General features: G+C 53.5%; 1 protein-coding gene across 11 annotated transcripts; it reads left to right on the top strand.

Moving 5' to 3' along the window:
* Positions 1–1,287: 1,287 nt before the first annotated feature.
* TJAP1 (tight junction associated protein 1) lies at positions 1,288–25,404 on the top strand. 11 transcript variants are annotated; one of them, XM_036870380.1, is made up of 13 exons: positions 1,288–1,387; positions 1,902–1,993; positions 2,419–2,486; positions 10,559–10,695; positions 17,786–17,883; positions 18,540–18,665; positions 20,292–20,320; positions 21,062–21,223; positions 21,433–21,499; positions 21,737–21,766; positions 22,548–22,655; positions 22,757–22,840; positions 23,606–25,075. In XM_036870380.1, exons 6-13 carry the CDS (start codon positions 18,567–18,569, stop codon positions 24,704–24,706), a joined length of 1,680 nt encoding a protein of 559 aa, XP_036726275.1. In that variant the 5' UTR covers positions 1,288–1,387; positions 1,902–1,993; positions 2,419–2,486; positions 10,559–10,695; positions 17,786–17,883; positions 18,540–18,566; the 3' UTR covers positions 24,707–25,075. The 11 variants fall into 11 exon arrangements, with proteins under 11 accessions (XP_036726275.1, XP_036726273.1, XP_036726279.1 ...); XM_036870378.1 differs by lacking the exon at positions 2,419–2,486; XM_036870384.1 differs by lacking the exon at positions 10,559–10,695.
* Positions 25,405–25,504: the final 100 nt, after the last annotated feature.

The raw sequence follows: 25,504 nt of genomic DNA, 5'->3' as shown, positions 1-25,504 counted from the left end.
TCTGCTCCCTGAGGACCCTGCTCCAGAGTTCCACCTGGCCCTCATCCTACTCCCTCCCTCCCTTGCTGAGTCTGGCTTCTGTCTTCATTCCCATTCTTGATATGGCCAAGTCTGGCCTTAGGGACCTGTACCTTCTATTTATGCATTTCCCTATTTTACAGTATTTTCAATTCCTTCTCCCCATCACTACATTCCAAAATCCCTCTATCACTTATCTCCATGCCATTTATTCATTCAATAAACATTTATTGAGCACCTACTATACCAGGCATTGCTTTAGATACAGTAATGAATGAGAAAAGTCCCAGAGCTCTGGAGTTTGCATTATAGTGGGAGATGGTCAACAAACAAAGAAAAATATGTCAGATAATGATAAGTGCTGTGAAAGAAAACATTAAAGCAGGGTAAGGGAGAGTGATTGGGGATGTTGTTTTAGATAGTTTGTCCAGGGAAGGCTTCTCTGAGGTGGTAACATTTGAGCAGAGACACAATGAGAGGAAATATCTGGAGGAAGCACATCCCAGGCACAGGGAACAGAAAACCTAAAAGCCCTGAGGCAGGAGTATTCGTAGTGAGTGGCAGAATGCTATGCTATTTATTTCTTAAGTATTTATTGTGTGCCAGGCACCTGTTAGGGCATATGAAGATGTAATCAGATATAGTTTTTCCCCTGGCAGCAGTTTAGTGAGACACACAACATGTAAATAAATAATTACAGCACAGGTAGCTACAATGAAGTTATGTGCAAGTGGCTATTGATACCCAGCAAAAGGAGCACCAGATCCAATCTAGGATATTGGGAAAGGCTTCCTGGAGGAGGTGATAATTTGAGTTGAGGGCTGAAGGAGGAGTAGGAATTCATAATGCAAGGGGAGGAGAGGGCTTGGACGTTTTCAGGCCTGATGGCCTGGAAACAGGACAATGGGGAACATGAAGTCCCTGGGAGAGGTGGAAAATGAGGCTGATGAAGGGGCGAAGAAGCTGGATCTTAGAGATTTCCATGTGGCAAGCTGAGAGACTGCCTTTTATCCTTTGGGTGATGGGGAACCAGGGCTGCAACTCCCTCACTATATTTTTGTGCTGTTTCACCCCCAGTCTTTTTTGGTTTTGTTTTTTGAATACCAGAATCTTTCCCCACGCTTCTCGCTATCGCCCTACTCCTGACACCTCCTTCCTTCTGCTGCCAGGCCACCAAAGCCTGCTCTTACGTCCCCATCTTTCCACCTTGTCTGGCGCCCCGCTATTCCCCAGTTGGAAGCCACGCCCCCATGACCACGCCCCCGATGACGCACGGCGCCTAGTGCGTGGGGATTCCCGCGGCCGTGACCACTACCCGGCCTGCCCTGCGGCAAGATGGCGGTCTGAAGGGAGTGGGCAGCGGCAGAAAGTTTGTTGTGGGATTGGAGTAGTCGGGCCGGGAGTTTAGACTTGTAGAGGATCATGGGGACACCAACATGGAGTTGGGGCGGAGGAAGGACTAGCACCGGGGTTAAGAAGAGGAAATGGAGTGGTGGAAGGTTGGAGGCGGAGAGAAAAAAAGGCGATAGGGATGGAGGGGAGGGGACCTAGATTCCAGTGGTAGCCCTGGGGGAGGGGATTCGAGGCGGGGGAACCAGAAGTTGGTGTACAGCCCCGGAGAAGCAGAGTCACGAACTGGAGCGGAACTTCTTAGAGGAGAGTAAAAAGCCTGGAGTGTGGGGCGGAGGCCCGACCGTACCAGGCCGGTGGGAGAGGAAAGGGGTCTTTTCCGTGGAGGAGGAGAGTAGGGAAGGGGGGAAGAGAGACCTGAAGGATGTTGGGCAGGTTTGGTAAAGAGGGAACTAAAGCCAATCAAATGACCCTCTTCTAGACTTAGATCAGCCTTTTCACAGTTCTTATAGCAGCATCTGCCCCAATTTCAGCTGAAGACTCAGGGGCCCCAGGGACTGGAAGAAATCACAATACTTGGAAAGAAGAAGAGGTAGCGACTTGCCCCAGCTCAACCCCAGAGCGGGTAAGGTGGCCTCCGATGACAGGCTGGCATGCTCCCTGGGAGCGGAGCAGGATGCATGGGCTACGAGTGATGCTGAAAATTATTTAATCTGAGAAGGGCACTCTTCTATAGAGGCTGCCCTTTGCCTGTGGTCCCTAAGTTAATGTCCTGCTTAGATCTCACGCTGATTTTTGAGAGTTGGGTGTAGAATTGAGCCGTGTATGCCTTCACCTGTGCAGGCGAACGTGGGCAAGAGCGTAGAGATCAGGCTGAAAGTATTTGAACACATCCCTGTCACAAGCAGTGCATTCATGCTCACTGTATTTTCTTTGATCTCCCCATCACATCTTCAGTTTGGTATCCTGCCGGAAGTGGAGATTTGTGGGTGACAGATGGTGGGGAGTCATAAGAAAACAAATTTCTGGTGGTGTTCACTAACCATTTAGGTACCTGCTGTCACCAGTTCCTGAATTCACTCTTGCAGCATGTCTGTCTCTTTTGATCGTTTCTTTTGGTAAGAAGGGCTCGTTAGTGTTCTTTGTGGGTGTGGATTTGGTGGGTAGGTGGGGTCAGAGGAGGGGGGGAGGCAGGTTGGGATTAGGGAGGAGAAACCCAGGTCAGTTTATGGTAAGAGGTCAAGCTGACTGGGATAAAGCTCTGCGAACATTTTTCACATCATTCTGTCCCTGAGACACCTTCAAGTATCTGAAGAACTGGTGTTATTTAGCTGTGACTTCATTTCTAGAAGGTTGAGAAACTTCTCTTTCTGCATACAATTTGTGGATGTCCCTAGGAAATTGCGATCAGCAAGGACAGTGTGGTGAGCGCACACAGAGATTAAGAGCACTGACTCTGGAGCCAGATTGCCTATTCAGATCTGCACTTTGCCATTTGTAGCTCTGTGACCTTTAGAAATTGCACAGCTCACTATGCCTCAGCTTTCTCATCAATCAAATAGGGATGGTAAGAGTACCTATCTCATAGGGTTGTGTGAGGGTCAAATAAGTCAGTATATTAATGTATTTAGAACAGTGCCTGACACGCAATATGTATTTGTTGTTATTATGCTAGTCAGATCTCAGCACTAATTTCTGCTTCATGGTTGAACTTGGTGTCTCTCTGTGGAGGACCTGTACTGGTTTGAGCTGCTATCCTGATGTTAAGGAGAAGAGGCACAGCTTTTGGATAGTATAGATTTTGTGTGTAGTGAGAATATCCTCGTTAAGCTATTTAAAGTGATGTTTAAATGCCAGTGATTTCCTGTTTGAAGCTGTGAGGCTGCAGAGTTATCTGATTTGCAGTTGAGTGATAATAATAGTGCTTATTGAGCACATTCTGTGTGCTTGGCACTATTGTAAGTGCCTTACCTGTATTAAGTAATTTAATACTGTTAGTATCCCCATCTTACAGATGAGTAAATAGAGGTGCAGAGTGGTTAAGTAATTTGCTCAATGTCACCTAGCTAGTAAGTGGCAGAGCTGGGATTTGAACCCAGGCAATCTGGCTTCAGCAGTTGAGCCTTTTTTTTGCATTTGGTATGAAATTAACTTTTAAATATGCCTACTAGCAATGTGTATCTTGTTTGCTTGTAATGATGGTTAGAGGTATACCCATATTGTCGTAAAATTTTTTTGTTTGTTTAAAAAATGTTTTAGGAGCTGAGCTCTTCATCTCAGCTCTCTCCTTCCTCTCAGAGATAATAACTGATGCAGGGATTGGTGAGGGAGTGCCCTGTGCCATGTTAGCCAAATCTGGACTCTCTCTTTGTGATTCAGCTTGGTGACTGTGCTTTGGAAAACCTTGGGCTGGGTTGGGTGAGCAGACAGAGTTACACTGGGATCCATTCTTAGCATGCATTAAAGGTGTGGGTGTGTGGGTTAGTTAATGTAGATGTAAATATAAGGCTCAATCTGACTATGATTAGTGACATGAGCAGTTGAAGTAGCCATAGTGTTAAACTCATAGACGGTCTGGATTCATCTTTCTTTTAAAAATAGCAAGTAGCAAACTACACAGGGGAAAAAATGTGGCATTTTAAACAGCTCCCTCCCTCTAACGTGAGAGGAAAATGGAAAATAAATGTGCTTCTGCTGAGGCTTATGTTGTTGAGGAAGGCCCTGTTGCCGAGCCCAGGTCTCTTTCATTTTACCAGGCAGAAGACCCGTGTGCAGCCTTGGGGCAGAGGTGTACCCAAGGATTGATTGACTGGCTTTCCTTTGCCCTGTATTTAAGACTTACTCTTCCCCTCCTTCTGAGTCATGTCCTGTCTATTTAACACGCCCTCGGGGTCCATCTTTTTCTTCAGTAAATGACTCTCCATTCTGCCATCAGGGTAGGCACGCGCCTGGTGTCGGGGGCTCAGGACCTAGGGTTTGCCCTGGGAATTCTGACGCAGCCCTGTGATGAACTTTTCTGTCTGTTGTGGCGTGTGTGATTTTGAGAGTTAGACAGCATCTGTGAGTCTCTGCTCCCCTCCTCCATCAACAGAGGAGCCACGTGTCTCAGGATAATGTGCTTTATCTTGACTCGTGCTTCGGTCAGCATGCTGAAACGTGTTATCTCCGTAGAGTACACCTTTGTGTTTTGGTAGAAGTCCTCAGACTTTCTAGATGCAGGTCACATTTTAGCAGATGATTGAACTTCAGGGTGAAGGCTGATAGATTTTGAGCTGATTCTCCCCCTTTAGCATTTTCTTTTTGTTGTTGTCTAAATCAGTTTCTTCTTATAACACCCCATATTCATGTATTATCTTTGAATCGAATCCCTTCACCTCCTCTCGCCACCATATTTTGAGTGCCAAGGACCTGTGGGTAAACTGGGCCTTCATTTCTTCACCTGGATTCAGCCTCTTAACAGCTCTCTAAATTTATCTCATTCTCTGTAGCTTCTGGGCCTTTGCACAAGCTGGTCGTGCTGTCTGGAATGCAGACATTCCAGACTCCCTTTACCTTCCTTATTGCTCTTGTGGTCTCAGTTTAAATGTCACTTCCTTTGGGATCCCACCGCCCTTTACTGTCCTTCTGTGCTTACTTCTATTTTAGCACTTAGGCTGCATTGTAATTGCCTGTTTACTTGTCTGACTCTCACAAGACTCTAAGTGCCTTGAGAACAGATACTGTCTTACTCACTATCGTATTCTAGCATTTAGGATAGTGCAGGGCACATAAGAGGTGCTTTATAATGCTGTGGTGCATACGGATGAATGAAATGTGGGCAGTCTCTCCCTACTCTACCCTGCTGCTCTAAAAATTATTTTCCTATAAAAAAAACCAATGTCTCTTCCCTTAGAAAGGCCATGGTTTCTCCCTTGTTTGGGATAAAGTCCACACTCTTTAACGTGGTATGCAAAAAGCACTCTGGCCCAAACTCAACCCTCTGGCCTGAGTTGCTGCCACTCTGCTTCATTTGTCCTGTATTTCCTTGCTCCTGAGTTTCCTACTGCTCCTGAACCTTTTCTAGACATCCGCTTACTTTTTTCTTCTTGCCTGTGCACTTCACTCTCTCCATAATGCTCACCTCTGTCTCTGAAGCTCTGCTCATCCCCTGAGACCCAGCTTTTCTGTCTCCTCCGATGAGAAGACTTCCTTCCTTTCCTTTCTTCCTCTATGTCCCCACAGCACTTTGAACCTCTGTCCTGGCACTTGCCATGTTGTGTGGTGAGTCCTCTGTTTACCTGTCTGTCTCTTTCACTGAGCTGACCCCCTGTAGAGGAGGGACCCTCCCTGATCATGGGGTGGGGAGATAGGGGAGACTGGGAGGGTGGGGGTGAGGGCAGTTGGAAGTGGGGTGAGCAATGTGGTAGATAGAGTCTGATTTTGGAACTGGGTGTTAATCCCGACTCTGCCCCTTACCAGCTGTGCAACTTTGGGCAAGTTGCTTAACCAGTAGGATCACTGGTCTTGTCCCCTATAAAGTTTTTTTTTTTTTTTAATTTTTATTTATTTATTTATTTATTTATTTATGGCTGTGTTGGGTCTTCGTTTCTGTGCGAGGGCTTTCTCTAGTTGTGGCAAGCGGGGGCCACTCTTCATCGCGGTGCGCGGGCCTCTCACTATCGTGGCCTCTCTTGTTGCGGAGCACAGGCTCCAGACGCGCAGGCTCAGCAGTTGTGGCTCACGGGCCTAGTTGCTCCGCGGCATGTGGGATCTTCCCAGACCAGGGCTCGAACCCATGTCCCCTGCATTGGCAGGCAGACTCCCAACCACTGCGCCACCAGGGAAGCCCTTGTCCCCTATAAAGTGAAGGTGACATTACCTTTTTTGCAAGAGTATTGAGCATTAGAGATACTGAGTTCACAGCCTGTAGCAAGGTGCCTGGCATATGAAGGATACTTGGTAAATATTTGTTAAATGAATGAATCCCACTTTGGAAAACTCAGTGGATAAGAAAAGGCTTTGTTTTTATTCAAGGTAGACTAAGCCTTTTGATTTTTGCCAGGTAAGCAGGAACATTTTTGAGATGGGAGTAAAATTGAGAGAGTCTCCTTTTTTGTGATGAAGCAACAAAAAAGGTGAGACTGGGGACAGCATCAGTGTGCAAAATAAGATTGTTGATCCTTCTCCCCATCTGTTATGTTGAAACAACTCCTTTGATGGACTGTGACATGCATGCGAGATTGGTGATGACCTTGGTGGGTACAGGTGGGGGTGGGTAGGTGGTGGATTTGTAAGATGGTACAGAAAAACCCGAACGAACTTTTTGGTCAATCCAATAGTTAAGGCTGGGGATGACTGGATGGCGTGTTTGATGATCCATGTTCCCCGGTGTTTTATAGACTGAAAAATGTTGGGTGAAGCTGATGGAACACATCTAGGCATTGAGGAAGGCAGACTTCTTGTCCCAGTTTTCTTAGGGCTTCGATGATCTTCTTGTGCCACAGAACAGGCTTAACTCAGGTGCTCCCCGGAAATGGGGTTGGAAGCTGAGGGTTGCTGTCCATTCTTTGCCTTTTTGTTTTTGGTATCATTGATGGGAGTAGTTCTTTGGGCACCAGTTCTGAACAAACACCAAAGGAATTTGTTTCCAGAAGTCTAGACCTCTTAATTGTATAATGCCGGGTGGTGCTCCAGTGTGAGTTTACAATCAGAGGAAGATTTGTCTGGGTTCTCGGGAGGGCAACCTTTTTGTCTGGTCCTTAAACCCCTGCCCCAGCCAGGTGCCTCTCCTCTTTGCTCTCAGAGCACTCATCACACTATGATGCAGGGGGGCAGTTAACCTGTCTCTCCCCATCTAGGGGCAAGATCTTCTTTCTTTGAAGCTTCTTAGGGGCAAAGTCATTTATTGAAGGCTGAGCGTTTAGTTAGACTGTACATAGTAGGTGCTGAGCAATCCTGGTTCTTGTGTGACCCAACCCAGTCCTTCCTTAGACTAAAGCAGATAAGATCTATCTGGCAAAGCTTTTTGAACCCTCAGGAAGGAAGGTCCTGCATAAACAAACGGTGATAGTATTAACAATCACATTACTAATTATTTTCCAGGGTTGAGTTAATGTGGTTAAATGATCTTCCAGGTGCTTGGCTTCAGCTGTCTCCCTTTTCAGCCTTATGTTCTAATCACACATCCCTAAGCCAGCGGGAAGGAGTTAAAAGAGGAATCGAAGTACACACAGGTGTATTTTCTTGCTTAATTAGCATCTTCTAAAAGGTCTTTGGCTGCTGGCATCCTCTTTGTTATTCATTAAGCTCCTTTTAGTGCCCACTGTAAACTGCTTGCTTTTCTGTTGTATCACTGGTCCTGTCTTGGTGGGCCCCATGCTCACAACCAGGACTTACTACAGCCTTGTTAGTGCCTAGACGAACCAAAAGGATGAAACCAGCAGGCAGAAGTGGATTGAAGGAGTTTTCCCCGGGCTCTACCCCTCATCCCTCGGTGTGGGGTGCACACTGCAATGTGGCACATCTTCCTGATGGCATCTTGGCAGGAGTAATAAGCTGCATTGTATGTTAAGCAGATTTGAGAGGAGATTGGGTGAGCCAGCTGGACTGGATTGTGTTTTGTGCTTTTAGGCTTCAGAGGGACTGAGTCCATGAGTAGAAGAGTGAGAACTTTGTTTGGTCTATCTCGTAAGTGCCAACTGTCTACTAGGTGACATTTGGAATCCATAAAGGACATGGCCCCCTATTTGTGAAGAGCTTCTGTGCTCTCACAGTAAACTGTGGAGGGATCTCCCTGAGGGTAGGGACTGCTTTTTGGGAAGTCAGCCTAGACCCGAGAGCCCTGTGCTTCCACTCAGCGAACCAGAGGGATAGAACTCTGTGCTTATTGCCTTGGGTACTGAGCAGTGGCCTCTTTGCACCTTCCCAGGTAAGCCAAGTGGGGAATTCAATCTCAGAAGTCTTTGAGGGTCTTTACATCAGGGCAGAATTGTTGTCGCTTTCCTGTGGCTCCCTGGAGAAGACAGCTTTCCAGGCTTTGCACTGGAATTGGATATGGAGGGTTCTGTCCCAGTGTGTCTGTGGCCTTGGGCAAGTCACTTGTCCTCTTTGTCACTTCAAAATGGGAGAACTCCACTTGTTCCGTGGGCCTCACTAGGCTCTAAGGATCAAAGGAAATATAATGGAAGGGAAAGCACTTCCAGAATGGTAAAGCACAGTACAGACGGAGGGATTTTGTCCGTTTGTCGAGGAACTGTATGTTTTCATCGTAAACATAATGTATGTCCTCGTTTAAAATACCAGCCATACAGAAAAATATACAAAATTAAAAGTAAACTAAAAAGACCTTTCCTTTCTTCCCCCACTGCTCCTGTCTAAGCCCTTTCCCAAAGATAGGGAACTACTGTTAACCGTTTATCATGTATCCTTCTAATCATTTTTGTGTCCTTCCAGACATTCCCCATCGTGTATCGCCTGTAAAATAAACAAAACTCGATAGTAATACATACTGTTCTTCAGCTTGCTCTGCCCCCCTAACAGTTAACCCCCGGGAGGTGGGGGTGGGAGTGAGTCCCTGTTGGAGCCTTTGAGGATCCTGCTTGCAGCCTCCTGCCCAGCCTGGTGCGTTCCTGGGGGCTGGCTCCTTGGGAGGATGGGACAGCTTTCCTAGAGGCTCTTGCCACAGCAGGCACCCTGCTTATCTCTGAGGGATTGTCTTTTATTCTGGGATGAAATTTTCTGGCAGGAGTGCCCTTGAGTGGGAACCAGGATGGGTGCAAGCGTGATGCGGGCATCAGCACTCTCGCCTCACGTGTTTCTCTCCTTCACTCCTCTTTCATCTTTGGCTGGGAAGGGAGTGGACTTACCTGATTTCTCAACCCCTGTTTTAGTGCACAGAGAGTCTCCTCTAGTTCCTGAAACCTTGGATTAGCCAGGTCACTTGCTGCTCTACCTTTCAAAAGCAAACCAGACCCAGCTGGTGTTTATTTATTTATTTGTGTGTGTGTGTGTGGTGAGGATTCGGAAGGTAGCCTGCCCATGGCCATGCTTCCTTGCCAGTGCAGGGAAGAGGTCAGAGCCCACAGGAACAGTTGTCATCCTCTCTGCTAGATGGTTATCTCACCCTTCATGGTCAGGCCTTGGCCTTTTGACCTCTGGGGCTGTCAGAGCGATGCGGGGAGCCCAGTGAGGAGGCAGTTGGGAAGCCTGTCGGAGGCTTCTCCTGCCTGTGTTTATTGTTGGCCTGGGCTTGGGAGAAGGCCAGGCCCGTATGTGGGGCCAGGGTGGTCTCTGTTCTCCCCTTCCTTCCCTGAGTCATCTCGTCATCTGCAGGCCTTTCAGACAGAAGGGCTTTCCTGTCCTGCTGACCCAGGGGTTGCATCTTGGGTGGAGGTCTCTGGGACTCCACTGCTGTGGCACATTTGCCTTGAGATCTCTAAGCCGGGGTATGTCACTTCCCCTAGGTGGTTCTGGAGGCTTCAGGAAAGAGTGTTCCTTGGGCTAGCTGTGTGGGAACACTAGCCTTTCTGGGCATTGCTCATTGTGAGGGGGTGAGGTAGTCCCTCTCAGGGTCTGGGGAGGCTGGCTGTAGCATAGCCCTTATCCGTGCTCTGTGGGTTCCTCTGGGACCAGCTCACTGCGAAGCATCATTCCCTGGCCCTTTCAGAAACTGAAAGGTGGCAGTGTGTCACCCGTTCCTTTGACTGGCCCAGCTGGCTGGGGTGCACACTGCCCCATTGTCCTGGGCTTTCCATGCAGCTCTTGTTGCAGCCTCCGGTCCCTGGGCCAGTTCTCTCCCAGCCCCTTTCCTCGGAGCCCGTGGGAGGTGGTGGGGTGAACTCTGATGGCACAGGCCTGGGCTAGGTGGCAGCTGCAGCTGTGGGTGGCTTTGTTCTTACAAGCAGCTTTCAGGGCTCTGGTGCAGCCTGGCAGCAGTGTTCCGGGAGTAGGTGAGACAGGGGAGCTTCCCCCTGGTAGCAGTGCCCCGTTCCACAACGGCAGTCCTCTCTTTCTGTTGACCATCCCTGGGGTCATGAGCTGGGCTCGCTGCTTGGCAGGGGGAGTGCTGTACTTTCAGGAGGCATGCTTTCCAGAGTGGAGAAAGCCCCTGAGGGTCTGGTGGTAAGTCTGGGGGAGTGTCCCTGTCAGGAGAGTGCAGTGTGTACCCTCAGGCATCCTGCAGCTTGGCAATCCTTCTGCTCTCTCTTTGCAGCTCCGGAGTTGGGCTGCTCACAAACCAAGCTGTCTGTTTGTATGGAGTGCCTGGAGGGCGTCTGCCATGAGTCTGTCGCTAATCGCTAATCGTGCTAACCAGGAGAGCTGGCTGGTTGGGGAGAAGACACTAACCCTGTGAGTCTGACCTGGGCCAGCTAACCTGCCCTGGGGGTGCCGCCAGCCATGCCTCTCTTCTCCCTTCCTCCCCCTGGCCTGTGCCTTCTCCCCTTTGCTTACATCATGCCATCTCCTCTGCTCGCTTGTCCTTACTACTGAGTTCCCTCCATTTTCCCAGTCTCCTTGCTGTGGGTGGGGCTGTGCATGGGCACCTGCCCATCTGCCAGCCTGCTGCTGGACTCTGCCCCTCCTTCTCCCTTCAGTTAGTACCATGCCTATCAGTTCTCCCTTAAAACAGAATGGTTAGCATTTCTGTTTAATCTGCTTTTAGCACCATGGAGTTTGAGAACATCCCTCAGTTACCATACTGTTGGTTTCACGCCTCAGAGACAGATGGAACGAGAGTAAGAAGGGAATTTTCTGCTAGACCGGATAGTTTCGTCCCTTTATCAACAGGGGAAGATGGTGGGGATTCCCTGGTGGTCCAGTGGTTAGGACTCGGCGCTTTCACTGCCGTGGCCTGGGTTTAGTCCCTGGTCCGGGGACTAAGATCCTACAAGGCCTGCGGCGGGGCCAAAGAAAAAAAGAGGGGAAGATGCTGTCGCCATTATTCTCATCCCAGGATACGAATTGAATTTAGGATCAATTGCAGGTTCTTCTTGGGGGTGGGGAGGTTGAGGAAAACCTTGGCCTGGCTGTGGGAAGTTGCCTGGGCAGAAGAGTGAAACTACTTAAACTGAAAGCTGGAGCCCAGAACCAGGTACCCATCTGAGATGTAGCTCCCATTGGCGACCGTGGCTCTGGGAGGTGGAGTGGGTGGAGTTAGTCCCCCCACCGCCTTCCATGTCTGGAGCTTCAGGTGGACTTTAACCACAGAGAGCTGGGAAGGGCGGCTCGGCCAGAGGGGGAAGGACCTGCCTTTGGACTCCACAGTGGGCCTAGGAGAGGCCTTGGCCTCAGCTTGCCATGGAGAAGGCCCCGACAAGCTCCCACCTCCCTCCAGGCTTGGAAAGGAGAAGGGGGGTCCAGAGGTAGCAGGAAGGCCGATTGCTCGGGGCTCCCTGGTGTTCTGCACGGGTAACTCTGTAGATAGACACTGTCTCCAGCCTCTGGAGGCAGTGCAGGGTGGGGTGGGCTGGATGGGGGAACTTGAGACCTGGAGGTCCTCTAAGTGGATTCTGTTTCCCTTGAGCCAGGAGGGAGATGGCAGGGAACTGCCTGCGACCATGAGGTGTAAGTGTGTAAATGAGAGAGGGGGTAGGTGCTGCGCGGATGTGTAGGGACCCTGAGTACGGAGGTAGCTAGCTGGAGGGGTTTGTGGCTTGGGCGTGACCAGGAGAGCAGAAGGGGCGTGGAGTGGCGGGCTGATTCAGGGCCACCCTCACTTTGCCCTTCCTTAGGAGAGGGCATGGGGACTAAGGTCAAGTGCTGGTTATGATCCTGGGGATTTTTTGGCCCTCCCTTTGGGTGGGGGTTGGTTTGCTTGGATCATCATCGTCAGTAGTCTTCAGCCCCTTTGTTCCTGTCAAGTGTTTGCTTGAATGAGAGGCCAGGTGGATAGACTTGAGGTATTTGCTCAGGTGGGGATCCAGGTGAGCTCTCACAGGTCACCAGCACTAGTTCTGAGGCCTCAGGATGACTTTGGGGCACAATAATTCCCACCCATTCTAGCTTTTAAAAACCTGTCAGTCTGTTCTGCTTCGAGCGGGCAGGGGGCCAGGTCAGGGCCGCAGGCAGCATGCCCCAAGAGGGTGAGGTCGAACTTGCCCCGAGGGGTGACAGGCCTGCCTGGGGGAGGGGCAGCAGGGCTGGTCTGGGCACAGACTGGCATCTTCCAGCCTTGTCATCAGCCCAGAGCAGAGCCTGCCTGGGCCCCACCTGTGCTCTGCTGGCTGCTTGCCTGCCACGCGCCCAGCATCGCTGAGGGCTTTGCTCAGGTATCTCAGGAACAGCTGTGCCGGAGACTAGGGGCCCGGTGTGGGGAAGGCCGGACCCAGCCTGCTTTGGTAGGATCGGCTCACTATGCGGCTGTTCACTGACAGTCGAGGTGGAGAGGAGCCATACTGACTGGGGGGGGTGGGTGGGAGGGGCGGTCCTTGTGGGCAATCTCAGGGGCCCCTGCTGGTTATAGGGCTGGCCCTTGTAGGGTGGTGGTTTGTGTTTCTTGGGCCTCAGCTGGAGGCAGAGGCTGAATTTCAGAGGCTTGAGAAGCAGCTAGATATGTACGGCAGGAGTGTGTCCTGCCCTGAGAGGTGCACCTTCCTCCAGGCCTGTAGTGTTCAGAGACTACATCAGGGCTCACAGCTGAGGACGATTTCCGCAGGGGAGGCGCTAGTCCCTGTGATCAGATGTTCCTGTTTAGTGGTTGATTAGGGACTTCAGGAAGGGCCCATATTTGTTTTTTGTTTTTTTAAAACATTTGTTTATTTTTTATTTATTTTATTTTTGGCTGTGTTGGGTCTTCGTTTCTGTGTGAGGGCTTTCTCTAGTTGCGGCAAGCGGGGGCCACTCTTCATCGCGGTGCGCGGGCCTCTCTCTGTCGTGGCCTCTCTTGTTGCGGAGCACAGGCTCCAGACGCGCAGGCTCAGTAATTGTGGCTCACGGGCCCAATTGCCCCGCGGCATGTGGGATCCTCCCAGACCAGGGCTCGAACCCGTGTCCCCTGCATTGGCAGGCAGACTCTCAACCACTGCGCCACCAGGGAAGCCCCCCATATTTGTTTTTATTATTTATTTATATCCTGCTGGGTTAAGGCACCATACAGCACAGCTGGAGTATTCTGAAAAGGGGCCGTTTTCCTTTCATTTTAAAAGCACCAGTGATTGCTAATTTCCATTTGACTTTCTTTGGGTGAATACGAAAGAAGAGCTTTAATGGGTTTTGTGGTGAGGTGTGTGCCTTCCCTGATTCAGAAGATTGGGTTCAGTGGCCCCTTGAGGTCCTTCACTTGCTTGATTCAGTGATGGCTGGGAGCAGAGAGACATTAGTAAGTTCAGAAATGGTCTGAGCCCAGAGGAATTGTTGGGGCCCTAATTTCTTGAAGAGAGTGTGGGTGATGTGGGGAGCTGGGGAAGCAGGCAGTGTCTCTGAGCAGGCAGCTGAACTGGGCCGGTGGACGGGGTAGTGCAGAACTTGGGAGCTAGAGGAGACCTCCAGTGGGGGAGGGCAGAGTTTGAAAAACCAAAGAGCCACACCTATTTTGGATTCAATCCTGTCTCCCTCTGCTGGGCCAGTGTTGAGGGGGTAGCCTCTGAGCCCTGAGCAGAGAGAAAGCTGGATGCTAGAACCTCCCTTCCTCTCCTGCACCGGTGACTTTCCCCTTGGGCAGACCCACAGAAAGGATGGCAGAGGGAAGTAACAGGGTATCCTTGGCTTAGAATTGAACCTTTTGCTGTTGCCTCTGTGGGTGTTTGCAGGGAGTAGGAGAGAGGATAGTGGTTTGGAGATGATCCGAATTCTGAAGAGGTTTCTCCTTACCCTACTTCGCTTCCAGCAGCGTCATCCCTGACCTCGATTGGAGGCCCCAGGTCACATACCCACACTCTCCGTATCCACAAAGGGGAGCGGGTAGGAGTGCCATCTCCTGGTTCGAGAGAGATGCTTGGCAGATGTTTTGTCCTTTGATTAAAGGACGCTGCTCAGCCAGCTCCTGGCGCACATTGCTCCTTGTATCTGTCTCTGATACACGCTCTGCTCAGCTGTTCAGTGGGTTCACAGTGCAGGTTCGCTGTGCGTGCCGAGTCCCATTTCTAATGAAAGTAGACTTTGTTCTCTGGAGGCAGCTAATCGTGCCCCGTGGGCTGTAATCAGGGAGAAGGTATTTCACGCAGGGCAGGCGGTAACAGGCGGCCTGAGCCGACTGGCAGATTGCAACATGGCAATTACGAAGCTATCACCCGCCCGCTCCGCCCAGCAGATAGGGGGTTGAGTCTGTCCTCTGAACTGATTCTGAGTAACTGAAGAATGAATACTATGCAGGAGAGGAAGGAGGAGGAGGAGCTAGGTGGGGTGGGGGCAGTGAGGAGAGCTGCTTTCCTTTCTCACCTCACCTCCACGAGATGGGGAAGGTTTACTGCTGCTCTGGGTGTCTTCCACAGCAGTGCCTGCAGGTCCAGCCTGAGGAGCTGCAGACCAGACTGGGTCAGCCAGGGGTTTTAACTTAGGCTTCAGCCTTTCTCCCAGAGCACAGCTGTTCTTGTAGTACAAACCCAGCATGTGATCTGGTACCCCACATCCTGAGTCATCTGCCTCCAATTCCTTGAAGCTCAGGTAGTTTGTGGTGAGGGATGGGAGTGGGATTCTTCCCTGTCAATTTCTAGAACTTCTAGAAGACTCTTTTCTCGGAGGTGCCCTGGAGCCAGCTCAGCATCCAGAGGCCAAGAGGACCCAAAAGGCCTTGTTTGCTCCTTGTGGCCCATGGCACATTCTGAGTTGTCCAGCTTTCCCTGGGGGCCTCTTCTTCTTGACATGGGATTGGGAGTCCTCCTTGGGCTGCAACACTCCAAAGCAACTTGGGAATCTTGAGGTGAAGGAGATCTGGCCAGTGGAGGCTGCATCTAGTAGCTGGGTCTTCCTGGAGGGACCACTCTGCTGCCTTCCAGCTCATCTTTCCTCTTCTCCCAGCTTGTGGACCTGCTGTCCAGCTGCTTCTCACTTTGTTCTGCAGTGCACCTGGCATTGCTCTCACTCCTGGGCCTGACCTTCCCTGCCGTGCTTCCAGTCAGGGACAGCAGCCTGCCAGGTGCGTCGAGTCCCTGTTCAGTGCTGGAATTGTGGTCCCCTGTGGGCTGGATCTGGGGCACTTAGCAGATCTCAGGAGTTGGAACCAGGGCCCCAACAAGCACTGGAATTTATGGACATGGGGCAGGGAGTGGCACGGACGTTTCCTCGTGGACTTGTGTTGGGGTCACTGCAGGCTCCCTGGTGGACTGTCTCGCTAGTGGGCATTGTCTTCTGCTTCCCCAGTTGGGAGTCGTTTCCCTCCCTGTGACTGACTCTGACACGTATGAAAAGAGTTTTCTCTGGCTGGGAGAGAGAACCTCCCATCACCACTACGTTTCATCCCATAGTCCGAGCCTGCACTTACGATCCATCTCACTGCCAGCCACATCCACACTGTCTGTCCCCTCAGCAAGCCAGATTATCTTGCCATGAAAGCCCTGGGAATATGTGCTGTGGGGCCGTGAGGTCAAGATGAGGCAGGATGAGCTGTAGGACATGTGATGGCTAGAGCTGGGGCAGCAGGGTATGGAGTGAGACCGCTCTCTCTCCTCACAGGTAGAGTGACCAGTTACCTGGGCCTGTCAGTGTCTTCCCTGCCCACCCACTGCCCACACAGGTGTCCCAGTACCTAGAGGACAGGGTGGGCATTGGCAGGAATAGGGAAGAAAAGAGGCTGAGAATAGAGGGGGTATATAAAGGGGCCTGCAAGGAGAAAGGGCTACTCAGCTGAGTGGGGAGCAGATGGGGAAGGGAGGAGGGACCTGGCTTCTCCGCAGAGAAGGGGAGAAGGCAGAGGCCAGCTCTGGATTTCCCTGGAGCTCTTGGCTACCTGTATCTCTTACTCCTGCGGCTCTGGCTCTTCCCCCTTTTGTAACTCATATACACCCCCACGCTGAGACCCCCTGACGATCAGAACCCAGGTGCCCAGGCTGGCTTGGGACTTTCTGGGCCTTTCCCCCGGGCCAGAGGAGCTCCCACCCAGGGTCCCACCGGGAGGGTAGCCCTGGGGAACATGTAGGGGTGACTACACCTCAGGAATGTGCTGTCCCTTCAGGCCTGCCCGGATTCCTGCGCCTGGAGTCAGCCCGACACGGCCTGCTGCACGTGCCCTGTGGGGACCCGCTCTGCCTCACTATCAAAGGGCTGGGGTGGCGGCTCGTTCCTGCTGCCAAGCCCCAGAACCCCACGCCAGAGGCCAGGCTGCCCAGACAGAGGAGGGAGGCCACTCCTGCTTCCCGCCCTCCCCGCCCCCTCACCGTGCTTCCTGCCTCAGGCCCTGTTGGAATGTGACAGGAGTTGTGGCCAGGGCATGTCCCAGCAGCAGGAACACACGCTTTAGCCCGCAAGGCTTCCCTCAGCCCCAGCTCTGGTGAGGTGGATGGCGGCCGCGAGACTGTTTATGCCCAGAAGGCCACCTGAGGTTCCTGCCTCCGTTGGTCCCTGTGGTGGCTGCTGCCCCCACGCTGCAGCCCAGCTCATTACAGGTGGGGGAGAGGTCAGAACCCCAAGAACCTGGAGGGGACCTCAGAGGTCACTCAGTCCAGCCACCTCTGTGCAGATGACAGATTTATCCAGTGAGGAAGGGACTTACCCAGGGCCACCCTGTGTGTCAGACGCAGCACTGAGCCCAGAAGCCAGGCGTCTCAGCTCCCCAGACTGGGGCTTTCTACACAGGGTTTTGCAGCCTAGGCGCTATCGACATTTTGTGCTGATAATTCTTTGTTGTGGGAGGCTGTACTGTGCCTTATAGGATGTGTAGCAGCACCCCTGGCCTCTACCCACTAGATGCCAGTACCACCCACCCGTGGTGTGACAACCAAAAATGTCTTCAGACGTTTGCCAGATATCAGGGGTGGGGGGAGGAGGGGGCAGGGGGAGACCAAAATCACCCTGGTTGAGAACCATCATTGCTCTAAAATGCTCCTTTTTCTGATTTTCTCCTGGACCTACCCCTCCTCATCACACAGTCTGTTCACCACCATTGTCCACAGAACTAGGTGTTTGGGCTCCTTCTGGAAACATTGCTAGGAGCTTTTTTCCCCAGCATCTTCTTGGGCTTCTATTAGGCTTTTTCCTGGTGTTCTCTTCTGCAACCCATGTCCCCCAAATCTCTTAGTTGTTTCTAGACTCTGAGAGACCTGGGAGATGAACAGGACAGATGTGAGGGAGGATAGGGACAAGACAGGACCAGACCTATCCCGGAATCAGGCATGTGATAAGCCGAGACCGTGAACACACACACAGACACACATGTGTCTCCTCTGGGCCTGGACAGAGCTTTCATGGGGAGCCCAGTGCTTCCACCCTTGTCCCGCTCTCCCTGGCGGGTACTGACAGACAGGCGGCTGACACCTGGTTTCCACTTTCTTCCCTTCTCTGGTTTCAGGAGCTATTGGCTAGAGGAAGTGGCGGGGCTGTGGGATGCAGAGAGCCGAGGGCTGACTCCCGGACAGCGGAACAGAGAGAGCTGCTGACAGGCGGACGGTATGTTCCTGGTGAGGCCTGCGCCCCCCACTGGGTTCCCTCCTGGGGAGGCTGGCAGATGAGGTGGCAGCAGGCAGTCCCTCTTGGTGGGGGCTGGTGAAAAGAGTGCTGGAGGCAAGAGAGGCTTGACCTTCAGGGCCCTCAAGCTTGGTGACCCCCTGGAGGAGCTCAGGTTGGGAACACATCTCAAACCCTTACTTTCTGGTTACGATTTTTTTTAAAGCTAACATTTATCGAACATTTCCTGAGTGCCAGCTACCGTTGTTAGTGCTTTACATAATCGTTAAAACAACCCTATGAAATTGGTGCCATTCTCAACCCAGTTTAGAGTTGAGGAAACTGGTGCTTGGAGAGCAGCTTTTTCTCTGAGGCTGCTTTCCGAGCCCACAGGGGCAAGGGGTGGGGCCCAATCCATACTCCCTGCACCTAGTCCCTGGACCCCGGCTTCCTCTCATCTGTTCCCCCTGGACCCGGGCCCCCATCCAGCACGCCCCTGACCCATGGGCACTGACACACCAGAGTCCAGCCCTTCGAATGACCCCAGCAGCAGCCCAGGCCTGTCTGCCTGCCTGGTGGCTCCTACATGTCCTCTTTTTTTCTCAGTTCAGAGGCCTCTTGCCACATCTCTGAGCCTCCTCCTTCCTTGTTCCCCTCAGCAGGTTGAGGAGCCCTCACCTCCCAGAATGACCAGTGCAGCCCCTGCTAAGAAACCCTACCGGAAGGCACCACCCGAGCATCGGGAGCTGCGGCTGGAAGTTCCTGGCTCCCAGCTCGAGCAGGAGGTCAGCAAGAGTGGTGCCCCTGCCCCGGCTGGCAGATGCAGGCCTCTGAGGCGGGGTTCTGGCTGTCCTGAGGGCACATCTGGTCCCACCAGTTGGGGTGAGGGTGTGGCATTGCTGGTATACACTTGGGCTCTCAGTTGCAGCAGTGCTGGTGGGGGCCATGTAGACTCATAGGGGACAGCTGTGACACACGTCCATGTGTCCAGGACGTGTAGCTCAGCAGAAGTGATCCCATGCAGTATTGTTTTTCATGCAAGAGGCAGCCCACCCGACAGAGGGGTGCTAACCTGCCTGGAGGCCAGGACTCTGGTCCTTCACTGGTGGAGCAGAGCCATTCAACTTGCGGCCCCTCTGGGGGCCATTAGGAAGCAGTGCTCCAGCGACTTCCCCCAGACTAGCTGTTCTTTGCTGTCCCTGAAAGTCAGGCCCTCCTCCAGCTTTCCTTTGTCTAGCTGACACTTATCAAATACGTGCTCCCTGCTCGGAACTGCATTAGATTCTTAGGAGGGCTTCTTCAGGCAACTGCAAAGCATTCTCCAGATCGGTTTTCCTCCCTCGTTCAGCTTAGTGCAGGAGGAAACAAGTGCTGCAGTTTATTCATCTTGCTTCCGTGTCTCTATCCTGTTGCAGTGCATGAAACACATTTAAAGAACTTGAGAGATGGCCAGCACGTGCCGAGCATCAGGCATACCATGGCCCACTCTGGTCACATTCACGGCAGAAATGCCATCCATGACTTGCCCATTTTCAGTTCAGGAAACATTAAATTAAAAGGCCAGATATTGTGCTAGGTGCCACCCACTGGGCATTCCCCTGGTTTTGTAGATGAGGCCACTAGGGTTCAGCAAGATTAACATAACTAGTGTATGGTACAACAGGATCAATCCAGGTGTCAGTGGCTCCCAAGTCCATGGTCTGAGCCACCCACCTCACTGTCCTGCCTGTGATTGGCATCCTGAAGCAGTCAGGCCAATCAAATGCTGCTTGACATTTCCCTCCTGTCATAGCACGGGTCTGCTCTGCTTTGCGGTTGGCTGAACCCTGGCTTGTGACCAACGTGGAGGCTTGAGGAGGATGCGGCAGGAGGGTGAAAGCAGAAGATGCTTTACTTGTCTCAGTCAGGTTTAGCCCAGAGGCTCTCCTTCCCCCACGCATTTGTGCCTCCCGAGCCTCTGTGAGGGCCTGATTCTGCCCTGGGGGCCAGAAGGGCTTTGGCAGAGCTCAGAACCCTACTCCAGCTCGCCTGGCTTCATCACTTCTCTGGAAAGTCTTGGCTATGCCTGCAGGGCCCACTAGGAGCCCAGTGAACAGCTGAGAGGATCTCTTTAGCCCTGGGAGAGGTAGCATGGGTACCAGGACTCATTTGCAGTTGGCTCTAGGATTAAGAGGGGTTGGGGCTAGTGTGGGTAAGGGTGAGGGTTGGAATCTGGTTGGCACGGGAGAGAGTAGGCTGGTCCAGGTGTTACTGGATTGCCTCTATCTGCGGGGCCCTGCAGCCCACTTGTGCTGTGAGAGTCTCTGGGCTTCAGACATGACCGTTTCCAGGGCTATTTGGAGGGGGTGGGGAGCAAGCAGGAGGCCAGTTGTCCAGAGCTGAGCCTCAAGCTTCTGTTCTTTTGTGCCCAGGAGCCCCTGACTGACGCGGAGAGGATGAAGTGAGTATCTGCTGCCCGAGAGCCTGCCTTGCCTCAGCTCTGTCCCTCTTAGCTGCAGGCGAGGCTGTTGTTTCATTTGGGCTTTTCCTTGGATTAGGTAGAGGTAAAGGTTGAGGTGGGGTGTTTTAGGGACTCTGGGAGGAGGCTTGAAGTTTTGGATATTCCTTCTGGAAAAAGAGGTTTGTTCCATGGGCTCCAAGAGGACCTGGCATCAAGGAGGTGGATGGCTCTGAGGGGGCTGCTCTCGCCAAAGCTCCCTTCCCCAGCTCCTGGCCCTCCTGTGCCACCTGCCTCCCCGCAGCCCTTTCTATCAGCTACATGAGGCCTCTGCAGAGGAGGGCAGCACTGGGCTGGGTTTCCAAGAGATGAATAATGGAGGAGCCTGATCGTGCAGTGGGGAAACTGGAGCTGGGGGCTTGCTGGCCAGCTGGCTTGGGCTGTAACCAGAGACAGACTGGGAACTGTGGCCCCTGCAGTTCTGTCTTCTCGTTCTTCTACAGTGAGGGGGGCAGACTGTCCTCTACCATCCCCTCTTCCCCTCCCAGCCAAGCTGTGATCTCAGTGCCAGCAGGCCTATGGGATACGCTGCCCCAGACTCAGGCTGAGTCTCAAGGAGTCCCCCGCCCACAGCTACCTGTTCTCACGTCACCCCTACTCCTTCCTTCCTGAATCCATCCTGGAACTCTAGGGTGGCCCTTCTATCTCTGATGCCCCTCTGCCCTTGACCCCTCACCCTACCAGGCTTTTGCAGCAGGAGAATGAGGAGCTTCGCCGGCGCCTGGCCTCGGCCACCAGGCGCACTGAGGCCCTGGAGCGCGAGCTGGAGATTGGGCAGGACTGCCTGGAGCTGGAGCTGGGCCAGAGCCGTGAGGAGCTGGACAAATTTAAGGACAAGTTCCGCAGGTGTGGGAACGAGGGGCCGGGACACACATGCACGCATCTCCCTGTTCATAGGAGGTTAGCCGGGAGAGGTTTCAGAGATCATCTGATTCTGATGCGAAAACTGAAGTTCTGGGAGGGGCACTTGCCCAAGATCCCTTACGAAGGAGGGGCTGAGCAGGGTCTGAAGAACAGGATCTTGATCCAGGGGTCTGCCTTGTGTCCCTCTACAGGCTGCAGCACAGCTACACGGCTTCCCAGAGGACCAACCAGGAGCTAGAGGACAAGCTGCACACGCTGGTAATCTGTCCAGGAGGGCAGCTTGGCTGGCGCTGTGCTCACAGGATAGCAGGGGCTGGGACTTGCCAGGGGACTGCCATCCTGCCCTGGGCTCGGGGTGGGTGGTGGGGTGGGCTGTGGTGGGGAGGGGTCCGCAGTGTGCTGTGAGAGTCAGGACTGTCTTAATGCTCACACTGTTTCTCTTCTCTCCTCGTCTTCCCTCATGCTGCCACCGTTGCTGCCGCACTCTCCTCTCAGGCCTCTCTTAGCCACAGCTGGATTTTTGCAGTTGCGTCTGAGTTTGTGTGTTTTCTCCCTTGCCCTCGCCTCCTCCTCAGCTGAGATCTGGGATTGCTGGGGCCCGGCCATTGCCCTCTGCCCACTCCTTTCCTCTTCCTCATGTGAGGCCTGTTCAGCAGTCAGTGCCTCCCTCCTGGGGGACAGCTGGGGAGCCTGTTCTTGGCTTGGGCAGAGTTACTGATTGATGTCACCACTGAATGCTCACAGCTTCTTGGCTGCAGTGGGCAGCAGGCCCCGGCCGTTTGGGGGAAGGGGGCCTGTGGATCCAGTCCATGAGCTGAAGATCAGAAGACTGCTTCTGGGCCTGCAGCTCCCTCCCTGCTCAAGTAGATAATCTCACAGGCGCCCCCAGCTGCCACGCAGCCCCACTCCCCACCTCCTCCCGCTTCCCAGCCTGATCCTGGAAACAGCCACAGGCAGCATCGGCTTCAGCCCCTGGGTGTGCACAGTTCTTGCCTCTCAGGTACCAGCTGCCTCGCCTGGTGTGTAGAGCCCCTTGAGTGCCCTCCAGGGCCGGGCAGCTCTTAGACTGCTCTGTCCTGGCCTGGGCAGCTGTCAATCATGCTCAGAAAGCCCCCGCCCCACAGCCAGCCTGGACTGCAGGAGAGGTGTCTGGTCTCCTTCTGTCTGTCCATCGTCTGTCTCTGTGTGCCTTGGCTGCCCTAGCACCTGTGGCTTCCTGTGTCTCTGGGCCGGGAAGAGGGTGAGGGAAAGGGAGAAAGGGCTGGCTGGGGTGTGGACTGGGTTCACTGTGAGTCTTGTGCCTCAGATAAAGAAGGCTGAGCTGGACAGGAAAACGCTGGACTGGGAGATCGTGGAGCTGACCAACAAGCTGCTGGACGCCAGGAACACCATCAACAAGCTGGAGGAGCTCAATGTACGGTCACCTCGGGGGCCTCCCTGCCTGTGCTGCCATGTCCCGGCCCCGCCTTGCTCCCCTGGGCTGTGCCAGGCTCTGAACTGCGTCTGTGTCCGCAGGAGCGGTACCGGCTGGACTGCAACCTGGCTGTGCAGCTCCTGAAGTGCAACAAGTCTCACTTCCGTAACCACAAGTTCGCTGATGTGAGTGGAGCACTTTCCCTGCCAATGCCCGTCTGCCCTTTTTAGGAACCCTCCAACTCCAGTTTCTACACCTCTCTCTGTCCTGTCCTTATACCTTCAGCTCCCTGCTTTCTGCTTTGCCTTCCCCTCGCCTCCCTGTGTCCTCTGAAGCCAGTCAGCTCGGCCGCTGGTTGGTGTCCTGCATGCTGTCAAGGGCCCATCACTAGGGGCAGAGCGGGGACTGGCCCTGTTGGTATTTCTGGAACAGAGACAGGGAGAGAGGATCTCAATTTCCGGATCCCATGCAGGAAGGAGGGGGTTGCCAGAGGTCTGGGCCATAAAAATAATTGAGAGGGCCCCTTGCTCCAAGGGGCAAACTCTAGACCCCAGCGCTCAGGCTCAAGGTTGATGGGGCCTACAGAAGGAGTGAAGGTATTTCTAAGGCTTCTGGTCAGTACTGATTCTCAAGCTTGTGTCTGGTTTGGGCAGAATCTACCGCTGAGATGGGGAAGTTAGACGTTTGAGAGCATGTGGGCCTTAGCACCAGTTCTGGGTTCAGATCCTGGCTGTGTTAATCAAAAGCTTCAACTTATTTTACCACTACCGAGCCTCAGTTTATCTGCGAAATGAGGATATACCTTTGTGTGCTGCGAGAACAGGTGATAGCAAAGTGCCCAGCACACGGGGGGCCTTATATGTGGCAGCCGTCATATTTGCCCTGAAGCAAGCTGTCTTAGGCTGGGCTCATTCATGTCTCTCTTCCCTTCTCTCGCTCCTTTACCCCAGCTGCCCTGTGAGCTACAGGACATGGTTCGGAAACATCTGCACAGTGGTCAGGAGGCTGCCAGCCCGGGGCCTGCCTCCAGCCTGGCCCCAGGGGCTGTGGTGCCCACCTCGGTCATTGCCCGCGTGTTGGAGAAGCCGGAGTCTCTTCTGCTCAATTCGGCCCAGTCAGGCAGCGCCGGGCACCCCCTGGCTGAGGATGTCTTTGTGCACGTGGATATGAGTGGGAGTGACCCAGGTGACCCAGCCAGCCCCCCAGCTCCGGGAAGCCCTGTCCCCCAACCCAACGGGGAGTGCTGCTCTCTGGGCACCGCGGGGGGCTCCCCAGAGGAAGAGATGTCCCTGCCGGCCTTTGAGAAGCTGAGCCCCTACCCCACCCCGTCTCCGCCCCACCCACTGTATCCTGGCCGCAAGGTGATAGAATTCTCTGAGGATAAGGTGCGGATTCCCCGCAACAGCCCCCTGCCCAACTGCACTTACGCCACCCGCCAGGCCATCTCCCTGAGCCTGGTGGAGGAGGGCAGTGAGCGAGCCCGCCCCAGCCCAGTGCCCAGCAGCCCTGCCTCGGCCCAGGCCTCCCCGCAGCACCAGCCCAGCCCGGCCCCCTCGGGGCTTAGTGCCCCGGCCAGCTCTGCCAGCTCCGAGGAGGACCTGCTGGCCAGCTGGCAGCGGGCGTTTGTGGACCGCACTCCGCCCCCGGCCGCTGTGGCCCAGCGCACAGCCTTTGGACGTGACGCGCTCCCTGAACTGCAGCGCCACTTTGCTCTCGGTCCCGCTGGCGGAGATGAGGAGGTGCAGGCATCTTCTTCCCCACCCGGTGAAAGTGGGCTTTTGCTGCCAACAGAAGCTGACCCTGGCTTTCCCAGGGAGGAGGAAGAGGAACAGCTGAACCTGCCCATCAGCCCCGAGGAAGAGCGCCAGAGCCTGCTGCCCAGTGATGGTGGCACAGAGGAGGGGCCTGGCACTCCTCGCACTGAGGGCAGGGCCTGGGCACTCCCCAGCTCCGGCCGCCCCCAGCGCAGCCCCAAGAGGATGGGGGTGCACCACCTGCACCGCAAGGACAGCCTGACCCAGGCCCAGGAGCAGGGCAACCTGCTCAACTAGGGCCCTGCTTGCCTTCCTGCCACTGCTGCACGGGGACTGCAAGGTGCCCCAACCCTCGCAGCTCAGGGTCCTCACCTAGCCCAAGCCCTTGACCTCTTCTGCTCCCTGTGCAGATAGGGTCAGGCTACACCAGGCCTTTCGGCTGCACTGACTGTAACTGGTACCAGCTTGCCTCATGGTTTTTCCCTCCTGGAATATTTATTCTCCAAAGGTAACATGCAGCTGGGGCTCATGACCTTTCTTCCAGTCGGCCCAAATTGGTCTGTTCTGGGGAGCCGAGGGGTTTATTGCATCAGTGTTTATCCTCCATCCTCCTTTCATATCCACCAGTTTTCTATTTTTATCTGGCGGGGGTAGGGGGTGGGGGGGTGGGAGGAGGGTCATTGGGATTATTAACCTCTAATTTCAGTTTTCACCTGTTTCCCTCTCCCCCCAAATCCTCTGCACGAGCTGTTGCCTTCAGGGGCCTGGCACAGCAGGCCCTCGGGGGGATGAGGGAGAGGACTGACTCAGGGCTCCCCTCAGCTGTTTCCTTCCTCCCTCTGGAAGGGAGTAGAGGGTGGGATTCAGGGGCCTCAAGCTGGGTTTTAGGTGAATCCTGGTCCCACTCCCAACCTTGGCTCTAGACTGTTAACTCCCAGCTTTGGGAAATTTTCCCATCAATAACTTTTAAAATTAAATAAAACTATTTTACTGGTATGGCCTAATTCGTCTATTAATGACCTTCCTTCTGCCCTTATTCTCCCCATTCTTGAGTATTCCCAGTCCTAATCACGTCCTAGTCTTTGCTGCTGACCG

The sequence above is a fragment of the Balaenoptera musculus genome, chromosome 11 (assembly GCF_009873245.2).
Source record: "Balaenoptera musculus isolate JJ_BM4_2016_0621 chromosome 11, mBalMus1.pri.v3, whole genome shotgun sequence".
Taxonomy (NCBI): domain Eukaryota; kingdom Metazoa; phylum Chordata; class Mammalia; order Artiodactyla; family Balaenopteridae; genus Balaenoptera; species Balaenoptera musculus.
Note: the sequence above shows the minus strand (reverse complement) of the source record. Positions and strands in the feature narration are given on the sequence as shown.

Excerpts from the sequence above, each read along its gene's own strand:
- TJAP1 (XM_036870383.1), top strand. The coding sequence starts at position 18,567 with ATGACCAGTGCAGCCCCTGCTAAGAAACCCTACCGGAAGGCACCACCC. Across the intron at positions 21,224-21,432 it reads TTTAAGGACAAGTTCCGCAG|GCTGCAGCACAGCTACACGG; the intron begins GTGTGGGAACGA and ends GTCCCTCTACAG. Across the intron at positions 21,500-21,736 it reads AGGACAAGCTGCACACGCTG|GCCTCTCTTAGCCACAGCTG; the intron begins GTAATCTGTCCA and ends CTCTCCTCTCAG.